We start from the raw sequence: 17,352 nt of genomic DNA, 5'->3' as shown, positions 1-17,352 counted from the left end.
TTTTCTCATTATAATTACATGTGCATGAATTATAATTAGTAAAGGGACCCCTGACCATTAAGTCTAGTCGCGGACAACTCTGGGGCTGCGGCGCTCATCTTGTTTTACTGGCCGAGGGAGCCGGCGTACAGCTTCCGGGTCATGTGGCCAGCATGACTAAGCCGCTGCTGGCGAACCAGAGCAGCACATGGAAACACCTATTTATCTACTTGCACTTTGATGTGCTTTCGAACTGCTAGGTTGGCAGGAGCAGGGACCAAGCAATGAGAGCTCATCCCGTCGCGGGGATTCGAACTGCCAACCTTCTGATTGGCAAGCCCTAGGCTCTGTGGTTTAACCCACAGCGCCATCTGCGTCCCTCTGAATTATAATTACATGTGTCTAAATGGTTACATATATACCATAAAAAGATCACATACACACAAATACATATATATTTCTTATATACATATTGCAAATAAAAAAAAGAGATGAAAGAAATATTCCTCTTTTAAGCTGTTGTTATTGTCAGCAGTGTTTCTATAAATCAAAGAGAATACAGTCTTTTAGTTTAAACAATCATGAACATTAGCTATACGAAACATACAATTTTAAAAAGAACCTCTTCAAATTGTATTTTGTATCATCATATAAAAAAGTATTCAGCTGGAATAAATACTTGTTTTATCCTAACACTGTTGCTTTTATATTTAGATTGGATTTTCCCCAATGCGGCATCCCTTAAGAATGGGATAAATTATTGCTGATTTCCCATTTCCCACAACCCTGTGCCTCCTTACATGCTGTTCAGGACAATCCCCAACCCTCTGGAAGTAATTTTTTGAGTTTGTGAGGGGTTACACTTAGAAGAGTGATTCTGTAAAAAAATTCTTCTTTTATATTAGTGGCCACTAATAGTGGATCAAGAACTGTTCTGTTAATGGAACAGCATGAATGTCATTCAAAACAAACCTGCCTTTTGTGCATTTTTACATATACGTGTGTGTGTGTGTGTGTGTGTGTGTGTGTGTGTATATATATATATATATATATATATATATATATGCATACACTGGTGGCCTTAAAACTATTTTATGGTGAAATAATTAATTTATTTTAACACACGAGATAAAAGCTGACAAAAACTATTGCAGTAGGCTATCCTTTCTCCCAAGTCAATTTTCAGGGCAGTCTAATCTATCAGTCTTGCTACATAATCAGACTCAAAGAACTACAGATTTATTACATGCCAACATCAATTATACTGCCTTATAAAAAGTCCCAGAGGCAGCCATTTTAAGATTAGTAATGGGCACCTTTATAACATTTGACCACTTATAAAGTATATAGCTGGAAACAGGGATTCTATGTGGAAAATATTACAAAATGAATTTTTACAGGGTTTTTGTTTTTCTTTGCATTTGTTACTAGCAAGCAGTTCAGCAAGAAAGTAGCTAAACAATATTGCTAAACAGTTGAGCCACTGAAGACCTCTAGCTTATGTTAAAATGACAACAGATATCACCCATAGATATTCCCTATTTACCCAAGCACTCTCCTAACCATTTATGTTAGTTCCTGGTGTCTATCTTGTGATTATTTTGTCAACTTTTCATTTGAATTTATTCTGCTTTATTGTATGGCTGTTTTAATAGCAAACTTCTTTGATAATTACTCATGGCAGTGAAAAGCAGTATAGAAATGTCCTAACAAATGGATAAATCCAGCATTTCAAGCATAACAACATTGCCTTTAAAATCTTGTAAGATTAAATGCCTGATCAATAGACATTTGGCATTCAGGTGACATTTATGAAATATAAATCTCGGAAAACAAACAAGCTATTTAGGCATGTGCTTAGCTCTTCCAGTGAAATCAATCAGCCTTAAAAAACTTAACTGTAATGTATACAAACACTTACACCATCATCAAACTCTGTACCCATGAAATATATAGAGATATAATCAACTTCCTCCTATAACAGAATATGTAACAAAATAACTGAAAACTGCCAGCCTAAGCTTTTTGGCTCCTAAATTGCATTTGCTATTGGCTAACCTCTGCGGGTTGCCTGTCAAAGGAGGACATGGCCAAAGCAAAAGTGGGTGTCACTGAAGTTGAAGTGGCCACACTGCACCCATTGTCTTTAGCACCTACACACACTGGCAGACATGCATAAACACATGCTGATTTCTCTCTCACACACTGGCACATTGCAGTGCTGGGCTTCCTGGTGAGGTTTAAGAGTCTCTGCTGTAGAGCAGAGACTGTGTTTTCTCCCTGTAGAAACGCTGCACTGGGAGGAGAGGACCTCACCTCCAAGTCCACACTTCAATGGGGAGGAAGAATGGAGCTGGTGGACCATTTGAAATAGCTTGGTGGGTCTGTTTCAGCCCAACACAGGCTCACTACCCTGATTCAGACAGATCTGCTCCACACAAAAATGGGAATACTGTTTTTTCCTAAAATAAAATAAAATAAAATACCACTGTAACTATATTAAAGTTGTTATTAGCTTCATGCATGGAAGCTAACTAAAACTGAAAGCTAACCTCCAGGGCTTTTGCAAGTCTTTCCCTTTCAGAAGGAAAAGCACAAGGCTTTTCACACTGTTGGCCTAGTAAATTACTTGCAGAAGCAGCATTTGTACCAAGAGCAGCTTGGTTTCGTCAAATATTTCTTTAACTACACATTAATTAATTTTGCAAACCTTCTAAATGTCTGTAATTAAAATTATGACTTGAATATTTGAAATAACATCCCAAGTTGACATTTCATCGCAGATTACACTTTCTGGCTTCTGTTGTAATGATCCAAAAACCAAACTGAGGAAGATGGGGAATGCTACCACAAAGAAGTATTAATTGATCCACCCTGCTTTCATTAACCAATGAAAACTAAAGAGCAGACAACGACTTAAATTGCATAGCCACATAATGCCTATTTGTTACAAAATATAACAAGCAGCAAAAAAATGCCTAATCAATAACCATAAGGTTGGACATAGGTGGTGGTCACATGGTATTTTAAAAATATCCAATGATATTCTGTAGGTAAGATTCTATTCATTTGTGTACCACAAACTTGATTTTGGTAGTAACCTCTCTTCCACTGTCAAGTAAATCTTCAATGCCTACCCTTTCTGTAAGTATCTGAATCAACCCTTAATCATAATTCTTAACTGTAATTAAACTTGAGTAAACATATAACCTACACACATTTAACTTGCGCACATTCAATTTACCCACATGGCTGTATGAGATGGAATGGGGGGGGGTCTGAGGGACATGACTTTGGCGATTCCTCCACCATTGAATCCAATGGGTTTCGGCTATGCACAATGTGCAATCCCTAGAATGTAACCCCCACGTAAATTATGGGCTTACTGTAACTGCATTTGCTCACATTTATCCCATGGCAACTTTTGTTGTCTTCTTGTTTGGCGAAATAGGTCGCAAGATTTTGGAAACAGCTTCTGAATTTTGCTATATAATCAGTCAAGTATGTTCTGGTGAACTTAGCAGTTTTTCATTCTGCACACCAGCCATCTAACAAGCGTAGCTATAGGTTAAGTTTTCAAAGGGAAAGAGTAGATAAGAGGAACTGAAGTCTTAACTACAGTGCATTCATGTAAAATTACTATGTCTGAATCCATTTTGTAGGCTTTTAAAATGGTTTAGTCCCAAAGTCTGTTGAACACAGGGATGGCAATATCAGTCTATTTCCAATCTAGGTCATTTTTGAACATGTTCACTCCTAGGTCTGTTCCACTCCAGTTTCACTGCATTTAAATACATATTTTTGAACAAACTGCCTCACGTAGAATGAATTTCTCTCATTTTATCTAAAAAAGAAACATTTATATATATATTCTAAGAACTGCTCTGGAAAATTTAGAGAAGCACAAAATCTGTAAGTATGTTTCTGTGCACTCTGAGGACACACCATACATAACTTTAGTCCAGAAGGTTTGTATTATATCAGTTTGTACTGGAATTTGTTCAGAATTCGTAAAGAAAAAAATTCTAATGCATCCCTGGCTGAAGAGATATTCTTGTTTCTAAGTGACTGACAAATACTAATCATATTTCAAAGTATGGCATTTACCAAAAAAGAAAAAGAAAAAGGAAGATCGTTCACTTTTTCACATTGAGCTTCAGGAACTAGGAACACCAGCTTTAAATACCTGCTCCAACCAGTCTTTTTGGAGAGAGAAAGGAGACATCTGGGATTAATTAGTTCTGACTCTGTATACTGTATTTGGCACTCTTTGTGTATCACATTGTTCAACTGTTCAGCTCTGGTTTACCTGTAGTTCCCATGAACAGCTCAAAAGAAGCTGACATTATCATTTAGCTTCAACAGCACTTCTGGATCAGGTGCTCTCAGACTACTATTTGCCTTGTCAACAAACAGGTTGTGGGTTTTTTTGGTTTTTTTTATAAAGAGTATTCCAAAGTCAGTAGACTGTAACTGGTGCAGTGTAGCACTGTGGATCATAACTAAAACACGTACTTGACAAACTGTTAAGGCAAATCTCCAAAGAAGAATTTCAGTTCTTCACAGTATTTCACATTTGCATAAAGCTCTAAGCAATCTGAAAGCAAATACCAGATGGCTTTCATTATACCTGTATAACATACCATGCATGCGCGTGTGTGTGCGCGCGCACACACACACACACACACACAATAATTGCTTCCTTTACAGCATTTCAGTTCAAATGGCTACTAAAATTAAACATTACTGGTGCTCATTATGATAAGAAAAATGTAAGCATGCATTTAAGTACTCAGATGAATAACTCCACTATAACATTTCTATAGCAGAGTAGCTTCATATCACAGTAGTGCTGTGTTATTTGCTAATCATCTCTGCATGCTCTCTTTGAAACACTGGTCCAATTCCGAGAAACAAACTGTACATGGTTGATTATGGAACTTGCACTAGCAATTACAATTTGGCCTTTTTCCATGTTTGTTGGGGGGTAGTGATGCTAAAGCTTTATTATACCACCTCAAAAACCAGTGAACTTACAAGTACATACAAAAGCATTAACGGCTGGGAAGTACAAACTTCTGTGTGTCTTGGCCAGAGGTTTAAAAGAATTTTTTTTTATCTCCTTATGTGAGGTCTATGCATTCCCAATACTGTTGGGAAAGCTATTTGAGCATTTAGTAAGTCTGAATGAGTGATGCCCTGCCATCGACTGCTTTTTCTTATATGGGAAGATTTCTTGAATCCTCCTAGCACATCACTTATCAGTCCTTGGTTGGAAGAGTATTTAATTCCTTACTGAATGCTCAGAAACCTATTAGAGGTGATTTCATCAGCTACCTAATAGTATACCATTTTACTGGCTGAAGTAAGACTTCCCTTAATTAGTGCTAGGAAACAAAGCTTTAATCATGTATTAGGTCAAATTGCAAAAGACTGTGTAACAGCTATCCAAAAAATATATTCCAATATTATATCTTCACAGAACGAGTATCTCTAGAAACCTCAATTTTGTGAAATCTGAAACCCCTAAAACCCCAAATCTAGAATAGAATATCTGCTCTATAAACTAGACATAGGGAACCTTTTTGGCTCTGCAGGCTAGATTCTTATTAGGATATATCCTTGACGACCAAATTTGACAGGTAAGTACCCCCACCCACCTGTTAATCACCTGACATCAGGTTACTGTGCGTTTTTAAGTCCTGAAGGAAGGACCTAACCACTGGGTGCAGCCTAACCATTGGGCACATAAAGGAGCTCGCACAATTGGGAGACACTTTTCCTGATTGTGCCACACCTATACCTGCTATACGTAACATCACAGGACACCAGGTGGCAAGAGTCTGGGGAAAATTAACTCACAGGCCAAATTTGAACCCCTGGTAGGCCAAGTTTGACCTGTGGGCTAGAGGTTTCACCATTCATGCTATATACTGTTGTCTTTCTGGAAATCAACCTCTTACATGAGCAAAGTTTAGGGAAATACTATTTTGTGCTGGTTTGCATCCAGGGCTCTTCTGCAAAGAAGGGCAGGATAAAAATGCAATTATAAATATATAATCTTTCAGGATCAACTGCTTATTTAAGAATTTTTCTAGGTTAGCATATCTTCACCAGAATTATTTGCTGGCATTTATTTATTTATTTCATAAAATTAATATACTGCTTGACTGTATAAAAATTAAAATTAAAAGCAGTTTACAAAAGCATTCAAAGCAATTTACGAAACAATAAAAGCAAGAAAAATTCATAAACATACTTTTAAACATACAAAAGTTAAAATACTAAAACAGATTAAAATTGATAAATGTTACTTACAAAGTAACTTTGAATATAGTGATAAGTGAGAAATTTAAGTACATATAAGTTAGATCAATTGCTATATCCTGCAAAGTATCACTTGGTATAAAGCTATTCTGTACTGAATGATGCCATGCTTTCATGTAGTTGAATCATACATCTTAGATTTTTGTGCTGAATTTTAGTTGGATTTTATCTTCCTGGTGTTTTTTTAACCCACAACATTTGGTTTAGCAAATAAAATACTGACTGCTTCATGCATGATGGATGTCCTACAAATACTACTTTCCTGTGTGAAGGTGAATGTACACAACTTCACATTTATCTGTTTTGTTACAAGCCAAATACATCTGTTAGACAGATGTGTACTAGTAAAATGTGTTCATGTGGAAACTCACATGATACAGAAATGATGTATCGATACAAGAAAATAATCAGCTATGAGAAGTTGCTCTGAGACTCAAAGTAACAGAAATGGTAATTGTACATGTTATGTAATTTTAATAGCAGTGTTCTATTGGTGAGAAGAGAGCACCGTGTAGATAGATACAAAAGCCAATTTTCAATGAGAACTGAAACTGTTGTCTGCCCACTCAATCCTCATTATTAACAAGTGTGTAACTTTTTTTTTTGCATCTCTTCTGAGAAATGTACATCAAATTAAGTGTGTGTAGTTTATATACACACATGCTCATATATACACACACACTTTAGAAGTGAGTCACTGTATATTTGACGGTCACACTGCGCAGATGCCTTCATCCTTTGTAAACAGGGAAGGAATGAAGTTAGAGAAAGATAAATCTTTTAATTTCTTTTATAAAATATATATCTTTAGGCTTGCAATAACAAAAGCAGCTGTGAAAATGTTTATACACACGTGTGTGTGTGTGTGTGTGTGTAATATCAATGTGTTTCTCAGTGCCTGTTGCAATTAACAAGACATTTCTGTGAATGAGATATGGCAGGAAAGCAAACCCCTTCTAAAAATAAAGAGACAGGTGCTATTTTATTTTCCGAAAAACACCAATCAAGACAGAGAACTAATTATACTGGGGTCCCCCCCCAAGCTGTCTACATTATTTGATTTTGATGCTGAAGGGACTTCCATCAGTGTCTTGGGTTAAGAAAAGCTGGGCCATGAGGCAGCTTAGAAAAATAACTATCACCCTCTGCTAGTGGGTAATGTTTCAACAGGCTGCGACTCCAACCAGCCACCTAAAATGCCCTTTCCGATGTCACAGCTTATGCTCCTCTCTCCTCTTAGATGGAAATGGTGCCACGTAGCAATGAATCAAACAAACATACTCATGGGACTCCTGTTGCAGCAAGACCCCTACAGACCCCCTCTCTCACCAAATGCTGTTGAGGTCACGCTGTATGCTATTCACTTAATCAGCTAATTAAAGAAAACTCTGTTTTTAGCACACACCAGGAACTGCCAATGTCAGACTAGCTATGTAAGACCAGCAAGACTAATTGAGATCCTATGAACCACACTAGAATCAGGATGCTTTTTAAAATCATCTATAGTCAACCTAATGAACTGAAACAGCAAGAATGCAACTATTTAAGGTAAGACACACACACTTTAAATTAGAGATTACCTTTCAAGAGCAAGCATTCTATATGTATCCTAAACAATAAACCCATCAAATTATGCAGCTCATGTGAGTGTTTCAAGACAGATGTTAGAAGAAGAATCTGGGCTGAACCCTATATATGGTGCTAGCATCTTACGACAAACTGATGCAACTTAAGGAGGGTACAGGCTGTGTTTTCTGGAACTGCTATACTCTTTTGTTGCATGTCACAAGAATAAATCCTTAAGACTTCTTGTTTACAGCAAGTATCATTCACAAAGGCAATGAAATTCACATACACAGTGGGAGTGTCTTTCTGTTGGCCCCTCCATCAGCAGCAGCTTCCTTGGCTACATCAAAGCTACTTTAAATTCAGGGGAATTTGCAACTCAGCTTATGATGTGGTACTTGTGAGAGGACTACTTGGAAAGACTGCCTTGTATTTACATGCAGGAGTGGCTAGACTATAATCTCTATGCTGTTTAAAACGAAATCTGCCATTCTGGAACCTTTTCACAACACACAGTCCAGAAGCCACAAACAGGTAGTTATGGCAAAAGTACACTACAGACTTGTTGTAATAATGAATTATTATGAGGTCTTTGTCTTGTACGCTATGACGGTCTCTCTCTTATTCTACCCCGGCAGCCAGATGGGGTTCTCGCAGTTCTAGGGATAGTCTGTTACTGTGAGAACACAGTAAGCTGGAATTTCACAAGACACAGAATTTCTGTTCTTACAAGATTCTGCAAAGCCTATGCATATGTGGACTTGCCTCTATTGGGGCCGCATGAACAGTGTGTCCCAAGATTATAAATTGGTTACCCTAGATTATAAATTGTTTCTCTTTTACAGGCCATATCAACTGACTGAGAAGCACCTTTTCACCTCCTTTGGGGTATCATCTGTGAAACTACAATATAGCCCAGTAGACCCTTCCTGGTTAACCTGTCACAGTTTTGATGCTGGATGGAATAGGGAGGAGAAGGGAGAAGATTCTATCTCATCTAAGCTTCAGGAAGAAGTGCTAGAATCCAGGGGTCAGCAAGGTTTATCTTGCCTGGGCAGGATTGGTCCCGTGGAGATCCCTCCATGGGCTGGATCATGTGTGTGTGTGTGAGTGCGTGTGCCCATGTTTTTTGGCGTCTGCGCAGATGCGATTTTCGGCGCCACGGAAGCATGTCCCTGCGCTGCACTCATTTAGCGCAGTGCACAAGCAGCAACTCAATTTGGGGGTGGCTCGTGGGTCAGTCAGATGACCTACACGGGCTGCTTCTGGCCCATGGGCCTTAGGTTGCTGACCCCTGTGCTAGACCCACTGCACTCCATTTTAATCTGACTTGACTATAGAAATAGACAAAATTGTGGCCCTTTTATTATGAGACTGTTGCCAACTGCACGAGGCTCCACAACACATGTGTATCCATTATCTAGATCACACAGTTGGGGATAAATTTTCAATCACTGCTGGCAATGAATCCTCTACTAAGCAAAAACAATGGCCTCCTTGCATTTTTTCCCTTATGAAGTGTAAAGCATTCATCTTCCTCTCTCTTTTAGGCTTTATTTACACAGAAGCAGACTAAGTAGCTACTTCTGCTCAAGAATAAGTGCCAGACAGAAGGACACAAAGTAGAAGAATCCATAGCTAACTTCATAAAAAAGTAACATCGAAGTTTTGAGTAGCACTGTTATCTATGCCAACTAATCCCTGCTGTGAGGACAAAACCAAAACTCTGTTTTTATTCCAAAAGCAAAGCTGAATACTTCAAGCAATAAATACCAGGAGATAAAAGCAAAGACCACATACTTATCAGTCATCTGGATCTCTAGAAGCAATCCCAAAATTATAAGAGGTCACCTAAATGGTGCTTGTGTGCAGAGCACAGGTTAAATTGGGAAGTTATGGATATCTCATCCTCCAGCATGCACAAACAATCACACACTTTTTGCTCATTATTTATTATGGTTAAATCAGAGGAAATATAGGTTTCTGGATTGACCTTAGTTAATAGTATAAAAATAACCTGCTGTGTATGATGTATGGTTTTAGTTAAATTGATATACAATATAGTAACTGGCTTCCTGCCAAGCAACATGGAAGCATTTTTAAAGACAGCTTAATCCAATTCTGTATCTTTGAAACAAAAATAAACTCAGGAACTCATAAAAGCTGTTTGGGAAAAGAGCATATAAACAAGGTAAAAAGTAAACCGACAACTGAAGAAATTGAAAACAAAGATAATTTCATGTAGATAACTTAATTGTAATTAAGAAACATTTGGCATGTATTTTGATATAATTCAAAGCTGTAGCCAATTAGATGCTTGAATAAGCCTGCAAAGCCACAAATGTATAATTAAAACAAATACACTGTAATGCACATAGAATGATACCCAAGAATAACAACAACCTTTGATTCACATTTCTGGCACAGCACTATTTTCAAGTTTGCAACTTTGTTAGCAATGTATAAAAGCAAATTATTTTCCAAAACCAGTCCCTCGCAAACAACTATTCATAATTAGACAACATTATTAATAGCCTAATGCATAACCCGGGTTACAGTATGCGAAGGTTGAAGGTTTTAATATCAAACATTTCAGAGTTTTTTAACGCTATAGTAAAAAGTTATCTAAATGCTTAGCAGCACCACAGGAAACCAGGAAAGCAAGTATGTATATTTTTCTTCCTATGTGCCACTTCTTAAATCCTTGTAGACAAGCATAGGCTGAAACTCACTTATTTGTATATACAGAACTCCTTTTTATTTCATCACTTAGAAGAAAAGATTTCACTTATTAAAAGCATTACAATAAAGGTCACTCAGGGCCAACTTGTTTAAACCAACAGGGCTGCTGTGAATGCAGAAACTGAACAAAGGAGAATTCCCTTACGTTATTAACATGAAGGGCATGGCCATGCATCCCTTTTGATGAGGAATGGAAGCAACCAACCACTAACACACCAGAACAGGCACTCAATTTCAATGGCAGTACCTCAGTGTAATCTTCCCTCCAATTGTGCGGTGGAGGCATGGAAGGGGCACATGAATTAACAACAGCCCGCTGCATGTTCCAAGAAATGCACAAAGTAGTTCAGATCTGTCATATTCAGAGCCTGCATATGATTATGCAGCTGGCTATTGTAGGCTTCTTCAGATTTCTTTAAGAAACTCCAAGCTAGCTCTATCAGAAATTTGTTAATTCAGCTGACTATACTTCAATTATATTGTTTTATACAGCTTTTTCTAAACATTTTTATCTATAGTTCCATTATTTTATTTGGCAAACCCTGCTGAGAAGTTCCTATTGTTTATTCATTGTATTTAGATTAGCAGAGTTCATGTTTGCTCAGGGGATTGTTTACGTCTTGTTTTTAATAATGAAAAAAATACAAAAGACTTCCGATGCTGCATCATATCAAAGCAGCTTTACAACTAAGTAGAAATGAAAACAATCCACTCGAGCTATCATCATCGCTCAGCCTTGATGAAATATTCAAAGTTAAAATACAGCTAAAAATCGTATTGCGTTCCTGGGAAGACAGAAATAACAACTCAAGAAATCGGAGTAATATAGTTACAGACTCTTTCACTGCGACAAAGTAAGCAAAATGAGAATGGATACAGAAACAGAATCTGTGAATCTAGTCAGTTTTGGCAACGGACCATCAGCTAGTTCCCCAATTACTGCCAACACAAGTAGTCTATTTGTGAAGCTAAGAGTAGGGAAATTATACAGTTGATTAAAATTCTTCTTCCATGAACTAGAAGTCACATCACCTTAAGTGAATTGGTCATGATCAAATATAGGTATAGTCCTCCTGCCCACAACATGCATCAAAAAATTTTTTGTCTGATCATCTAAACCAATTTTAATATGAGAAACTAGAATCACAGGTTGTGAAATCTCAGCAGAAACCAGGTAACATTTTAATAATACATCATTTATACCAACACATTTTGCAAACCTTGAGGAATTACACACCCACACCCACACCCTGATGTCATGTTATGGCCTTACTTACACATGCTATTTTTTGTTTTGATTTCTTTTAAAAAAGAGCAATTGCTGGAAATAGAACAGGCCTTGCTAGCCTCTACGCATTGGAAATTTTGTTTTTGAACGTACTCCGAAGCATCACTTCCTTGTAGGGACATGGGATTTGTGTTCTTCTACAAACTGCATCTGGGAACTGCAAATCCCATGCTCTCTAGCAAGAAGCACCACACCTGAGTTCAGAAATGCCATTTCCAATCTAAGACAATGACAGCCTCTCTTCTAGAGCAAGCTCTCTACTGCCAGTTATAAACATACAAAGAAACACACTTCTTAAAGTATTGTACACCCCCCTGGCTCCCCCTCTCCTAAAGAGGAGAGCAACTATTTTGCGGTTTGTTTGTTTTGGCAAACTTGAAAAAGGCTTTTAAAAACCTGGTTCCACCTCCCTCCAGATTTCTTTGGAAAAGTTGGAACAAATAAGGATTTCATGGCAAGGCATGGAGAATTAATGCAGTACTGTCTGTTGCCCAGAGTCTTCTCCAAATGTTTACTGAAGCCTTTATGTACAGCAACTTCCATTTTTATTCGTGGGCATTATTTTTGCATGTCGTGGTTATAAGAAGTTTAAACCAAGACAATTTTATGATATTTAGACTCTAGATTAGCCCTTTCCATCACTTACCACAAGCAAACTAAGTACATTCTCTTTAACTCTCAGGACACAAAGACAGCTAACAAATCAAAGGTTGCATTACAAGCAGTGTTAGAAACTCAAAGCTGGGTGCCAAATGGTTCCTTAAACGAAGGTTACAGTTGCCAAAATGGAATTTCTAGCGGCCATTTTTGGGTAACATGGCTCTAAAGTCTGATTTTTCAAATGGTAGACTCACTAGCTTTACATATGAAGCCCAGCTTGCATCTGTACCCAAGTTTGTTCCTGGCTCAATGCTTTTGGTTTGTCTGGGTAGACCAACTACGAGCCTGGTCAGGCATAACAGCTGGGTAGTGCAACAGCAGGATACCAGGAAAGAAGTGGCTGTGGTTTTTATTCTAAGTAAGGTAAAGGTAAAGGACCCCTGGACAGTTAAGTCCAGTCAAAGGTGACTGTGGGGTTGCGGTGCTCATCTTGCTTTCAGGCCAAGGGAGCCAGTGTTTGTCCACAGACAGCTTTCCGGGTCATGTGGCCAGCATGATTAAACTGCTTCTGGCGCAATGGAGCACTGTGACAGAAACCAGAGCGCATGGAAACACCGTTTACCTTCCTGCCACAGCAGTACCTATTTATCTACTTGCAGTGGCATGCTTTCAAACTGCTAGGTTGGCAGGAGCTGGGACAGAGCAACGGGAGCTCACCCCATTGTGCGGATTCGAACCGCTGACCTTCTGATCAGCAAGCCCAAGAGGCTCAGTGGTTTAGACCACAGCGCCACTCCACATGGTGACACTTAGCCATGATTTGGCTTAACATTATGTGCAAACTGAGCCAGTGTAGTCCGCTCTCCCTTCTTATGTTTAATAACTATATTGAGACAATGGCAACAGCGGTTCACAGAGAAGGACTGAAGGTGGGTTTTTATTAATAAAAACTAGATTTACATGCAGATGTGCAACCCATACCTTTCACTGGTGTATTTCATGACAATATTAAATTAATCTGGCAATTTGTCTTACTGTCGTGTAAATCAAACAAATTAGAGTACCCCCAAAACAGGGGTTGTCTTATACATGGAGTCTTGTTATACACGGAAAAATATGCTAAGTGGAATACTGGAGTTAGACTTTTAGGTATTAGACTTTATAATATTGACATTCTGATGAAATACTGTTAAAATGTTTAAATAAGGGGATAATTAAAATTTATAATGGTTTAGAATTGCAGGACTTACATACAATAACTGTTTAGTAAATTCATTTGGAAAGGAAAATATGCCAACATTGGCTTAGAACCGATGCATCAATCCAAGCCTTTTTTAGAAATAGCTTAAGCGATGCAGAAGGCAGGGCAGGGCAGCCCTGTTGAGCAAGCTGTCATCCACTTATGTAGCTTTGCATACCACACTCTGTCTTTGTGAGACTGCCATCATAAAATATGGAGCATTATACTCATGGACAAGATCATAACCATGGCATATATGCAGTAAACCTGGCTATTCATATGCTACAAAAAGTCTGTTAATGATTGGAGCCAATCACATTCTCAATTATTCCTTTACAGACCAGTTGGCAGCGACCAGCTGGTTGCGATGGCTGCAATCCCCACTTTCGGAAAGGATTGGCTGTACTTATCAGAAAAAAATATGCAAGGTAGCCACAATCACTCTCATTTTACAGAAATCGCTTAAGGGGTACCGCTACATTTTGCCTAATAACTTTCTATGAAGGCTGGACACTTGCTTTGTTTTTATACCAAAAACTCAGAACCTGGGGCATCTGCTCAAGAGCAGCCCTGGAAGCTTTTATGGATGCCATTGCATCTGCAGGCACTGGGGTGGCAACCCTGTTGTACAATATGTAGAAATGGAATAGCCTAGATGGACTGCGTGTTCAAAGGCCCACAGCTGGTTTTTTAAAAAATACAGCACGACTACAGAAATGATAAGTGCTGTAGTGGAGCAGCAGATATTTTCTGCCTTCACTGATAGTGAAGTTTTATTAGACAGACGTCCAGTTTTATTAGATACTGGAGACAGGTTTATCCATACAAATGAAAATAATTATACCAGTACCCTTCAAATTACTACTATACTTGCTCTGTTTCTGCTACTGTGTTTCTAAACAGTCCTTCTGCGTGTGGGGATGAGTATTATTTCCTCCTTTTGCAGTTGTGGCAGAGATCCAAGAGAGATCAGAAGGGACCAATACATAGAGCTTGCGGTAGCAAGCCACTTTCTAATACTAGGGCATGCCGGTAACCCAGGTCCAAGTTTTTTCTTTCCCTTCATTTTAAAGAATGTGCATTCTCCTTAGCACAGGCATATGTATTAATGGGTGTGTAATCTGCAGTTCTCACATTCAGCTGTTGTTCACAGGAAATACTGAGAAAAGTAACAGCACAAACCATTCCCTCTATCCAACTGAGGCTTCTTACAAAACAATTTCCGTCTCCCAATTTCTTCACCATGCTCTTTTAGCACCCACCTCATCTTGAAATAGGGTCAGTAGTTGATAACTTATTCCACAATCTTTCTTTTAACCTGCCCCTGTAAGGGTTCAGGAGATCCTAAGATATACCAGATCAGAACATCACTGAAGTGCTTTGTTCAATGTGTAGCGTTTCTACACTTCTGTTTTTCCTTAGGCCCTTATGATCTTTGTTTTTTTCCTTTAAGTAACAGCATCTGGTATCCTATGAACGCAAGAGTATCTCAACCCTGCTTTTAAAAGTAAGCTCCTTCTGTTACCAAAAAACAAACACTCTTTGAAGACCAAACCTAGGGCCTTCGAATTCACCTGACACATAACAAGTAATGAAACATACGAGTTTTCTACCCTGTCCTGATTATATACAGAACATTCACCTCACATAGGAAAATCCTTCCTATGAAAATAATTTCAAGCATCACTTCCAACCAGAAGCTTGCAGTGTTGGACTCTAAGACATGAAAGAGCTTCACTGCACTACCTGTTTAAAACAACCTCATTGTTCTTTACAGATTTCTTGCTGTTAAAAACCAAAAGTTTGTTAAAAGAAAAAGAAAAAAGGAGGCTAACGCATAAAAGAATGAAACAACACAAAAAGCAGGCCAGGGGATTACAAGAGAGACTGATTAGTGGGGCTCACACTGTCATACAAATCCACAGTACTTTTCAATCAGAGTTGATAACAAGGAAGACAGGCAGACATTGCGACACATATTTTGCAATGTGCATGTTCTATGTGAATACTAGCTCTCAGCAAGCTGAAGTAAAGACTGGCCAAACATTTTTGATATGCATATGCAAAGTCTTTGATGGGCATTAAGATGTTTCAGCCTGCAAAGAATCCCCAGAACAGCCTGAAATACTTTTTGATCATCTTTACAAGACTGTGCTTAGTCTTCCAGAAATATTTCAAGATTTAACAAACATAATTTTGTCAAGATATCAGAAAAGACAGCTCTTGTGTCTAACATATTTCAAATCTGAAATAAGAAGCAATCTGTGTTAGAGACTTCCTGAAATCAAATATCCATTAATCTCATTATAATATCTCACAAGCAATAGCTAAAAAGCAACAGTAACCCAACTGACTATATAGCTGAATACATTATTTACTTCCATAGCTAGAAGTGCAATAATCAAGCACCTCTGTAAACAATGAAGTACAATCTTGGCCAAATTCCAAGACTGAACTTATGTCAAGTTGGCAAATATGTAACTCGAGAGAGATAATCACAGTAGCATGGCAACAGTCTTGCTGAAATATATCAGATCAGGATTTACATGCTCAAATTATTTATTCAAAGGGGAAAATGCAAATAGCCAAAACCTGCTTCTACAAAAAACCAAACTATTTGACAATCTATTTCATCCTGCTTCCACAAGAGCATGATGCCAAAGAAAAAGGAAGAGCAAACCTAGAATTTGGCAGTTTTCTCTTTTGCCAAAATACAACCATTCACCACCAAAATACATCAACAATTAACATAAAACTGCAAAACCAAGCCTTAAAAATAAACTTAACTGAACCTGGCCTGTTTTAATATTTTCTAGCATTGCATTATGATCATAGTTTCTGAAGTAATTAATGAAAGTCTCCTAAAATATAGTAATTGCAAACCTTTATGCCAGAAACCTAACCAAGCAGACCAAAGTGAAACAAGACAAAATTTACCTCTGGTGAAATTTTCAAATATATTCCAAATAAATAAAATCCATTTCAAAACTTACCTACAGTTTGGAGGAGGGTCTAATGTAATTTCTGCAAGTTCTTTCTGAATTCTTAAGAGAAAAGAGATAGAAGTTAAAGGGAGAGAGTTACTTTTTCCTCCAATTTATTAACTTTTAAAAAATTAATACCAGTGTGTAAAAACTAAGTTCTTATGGTACAGGAAATATGCCACAAAAAATTAAGTTACACGTTGATCCGAATTGGCTGCGGGACACACACTTCAAATAACCCCCCCAAATATGTTTGCAGTTTTCATTTTTGAAAACAACCAAACAGAACCAAAGTTTCTGTTTAAAAATTTCCAAGGTTTAAAAATCAGTCCAGACAAAAGGCATAACAGCTTACCAAGAAGCCAATGCCAGCAGTTCAGTAGATTTTTCATCTCCCCCATTGCTCCACGACCCACATACCATCAACTATCCTGTGGGCTGGGGAGGAGAGGACTAAAAGGGAACAGCAGCCACATTGCTGCTGCCAAGGAGAGAATAAAGGCTGCACTTCAAAACTGAAGGCTTTCTTGCTTCAGCCAAAGCAGGGAGATGGAGGGGAGAAAGTCTTTCTGCCCCTTGTGCTCACACTCCCTGGTAGCAGGCAGCCCAGGCAGGCAGGCAGGCAG

General features: G+C 38.2%; 1 protein-coding gene across 2 annotated transcripts in view; it reads right to left on the bottom strand.

Moving 5' to 3' along the window:
* Positions 1–17,352, bottom strand: part of LOC128424126 (ubiquitin-conjugating enzyme E2 E2) — a 123,679-nt gene that overhangs the window by 81,909 nt on the left and 24,418 nt on the right. Inside the window, exon 3 of one of the 2 annotated variants that reach the window (XM_053409994.1) lies at positions 16,736–16,786. The exons of the other annotated variant lie outside the window; for it this stretch is intronic. Coding sequence (XP_053265969.1) covers positions 16,736–16,786 — 51 coding nt within the window. The remainder of the gene's footprint in view (positions 1–16,735; positions 16,787–17,352) is intronic. 2 annotated transcript variants of the gene reach the window in all.

The sequence above is a fragment of the Podarcis raffonei genome, chromosome 12 (assembly GCF_027172205.1).
Source record: "Podarcis raffonei isolate rPodRaf1 chromosome 12, rPodRaf1.pri, whole genome shotgun sequence".
NCBI classification, from domain to species: domain Eukaryota; kingdom Metazoa; phylum Chordata; class Lepidosauria; order Squamata; family Lacertidae; genus Podarcis; species Podarcis raffonei.
The sequence above is the reverse complement of the archived record's forward strand: the minus strand, read 5'-3'. Positions and strand labels throughout refer to the sequence as shown.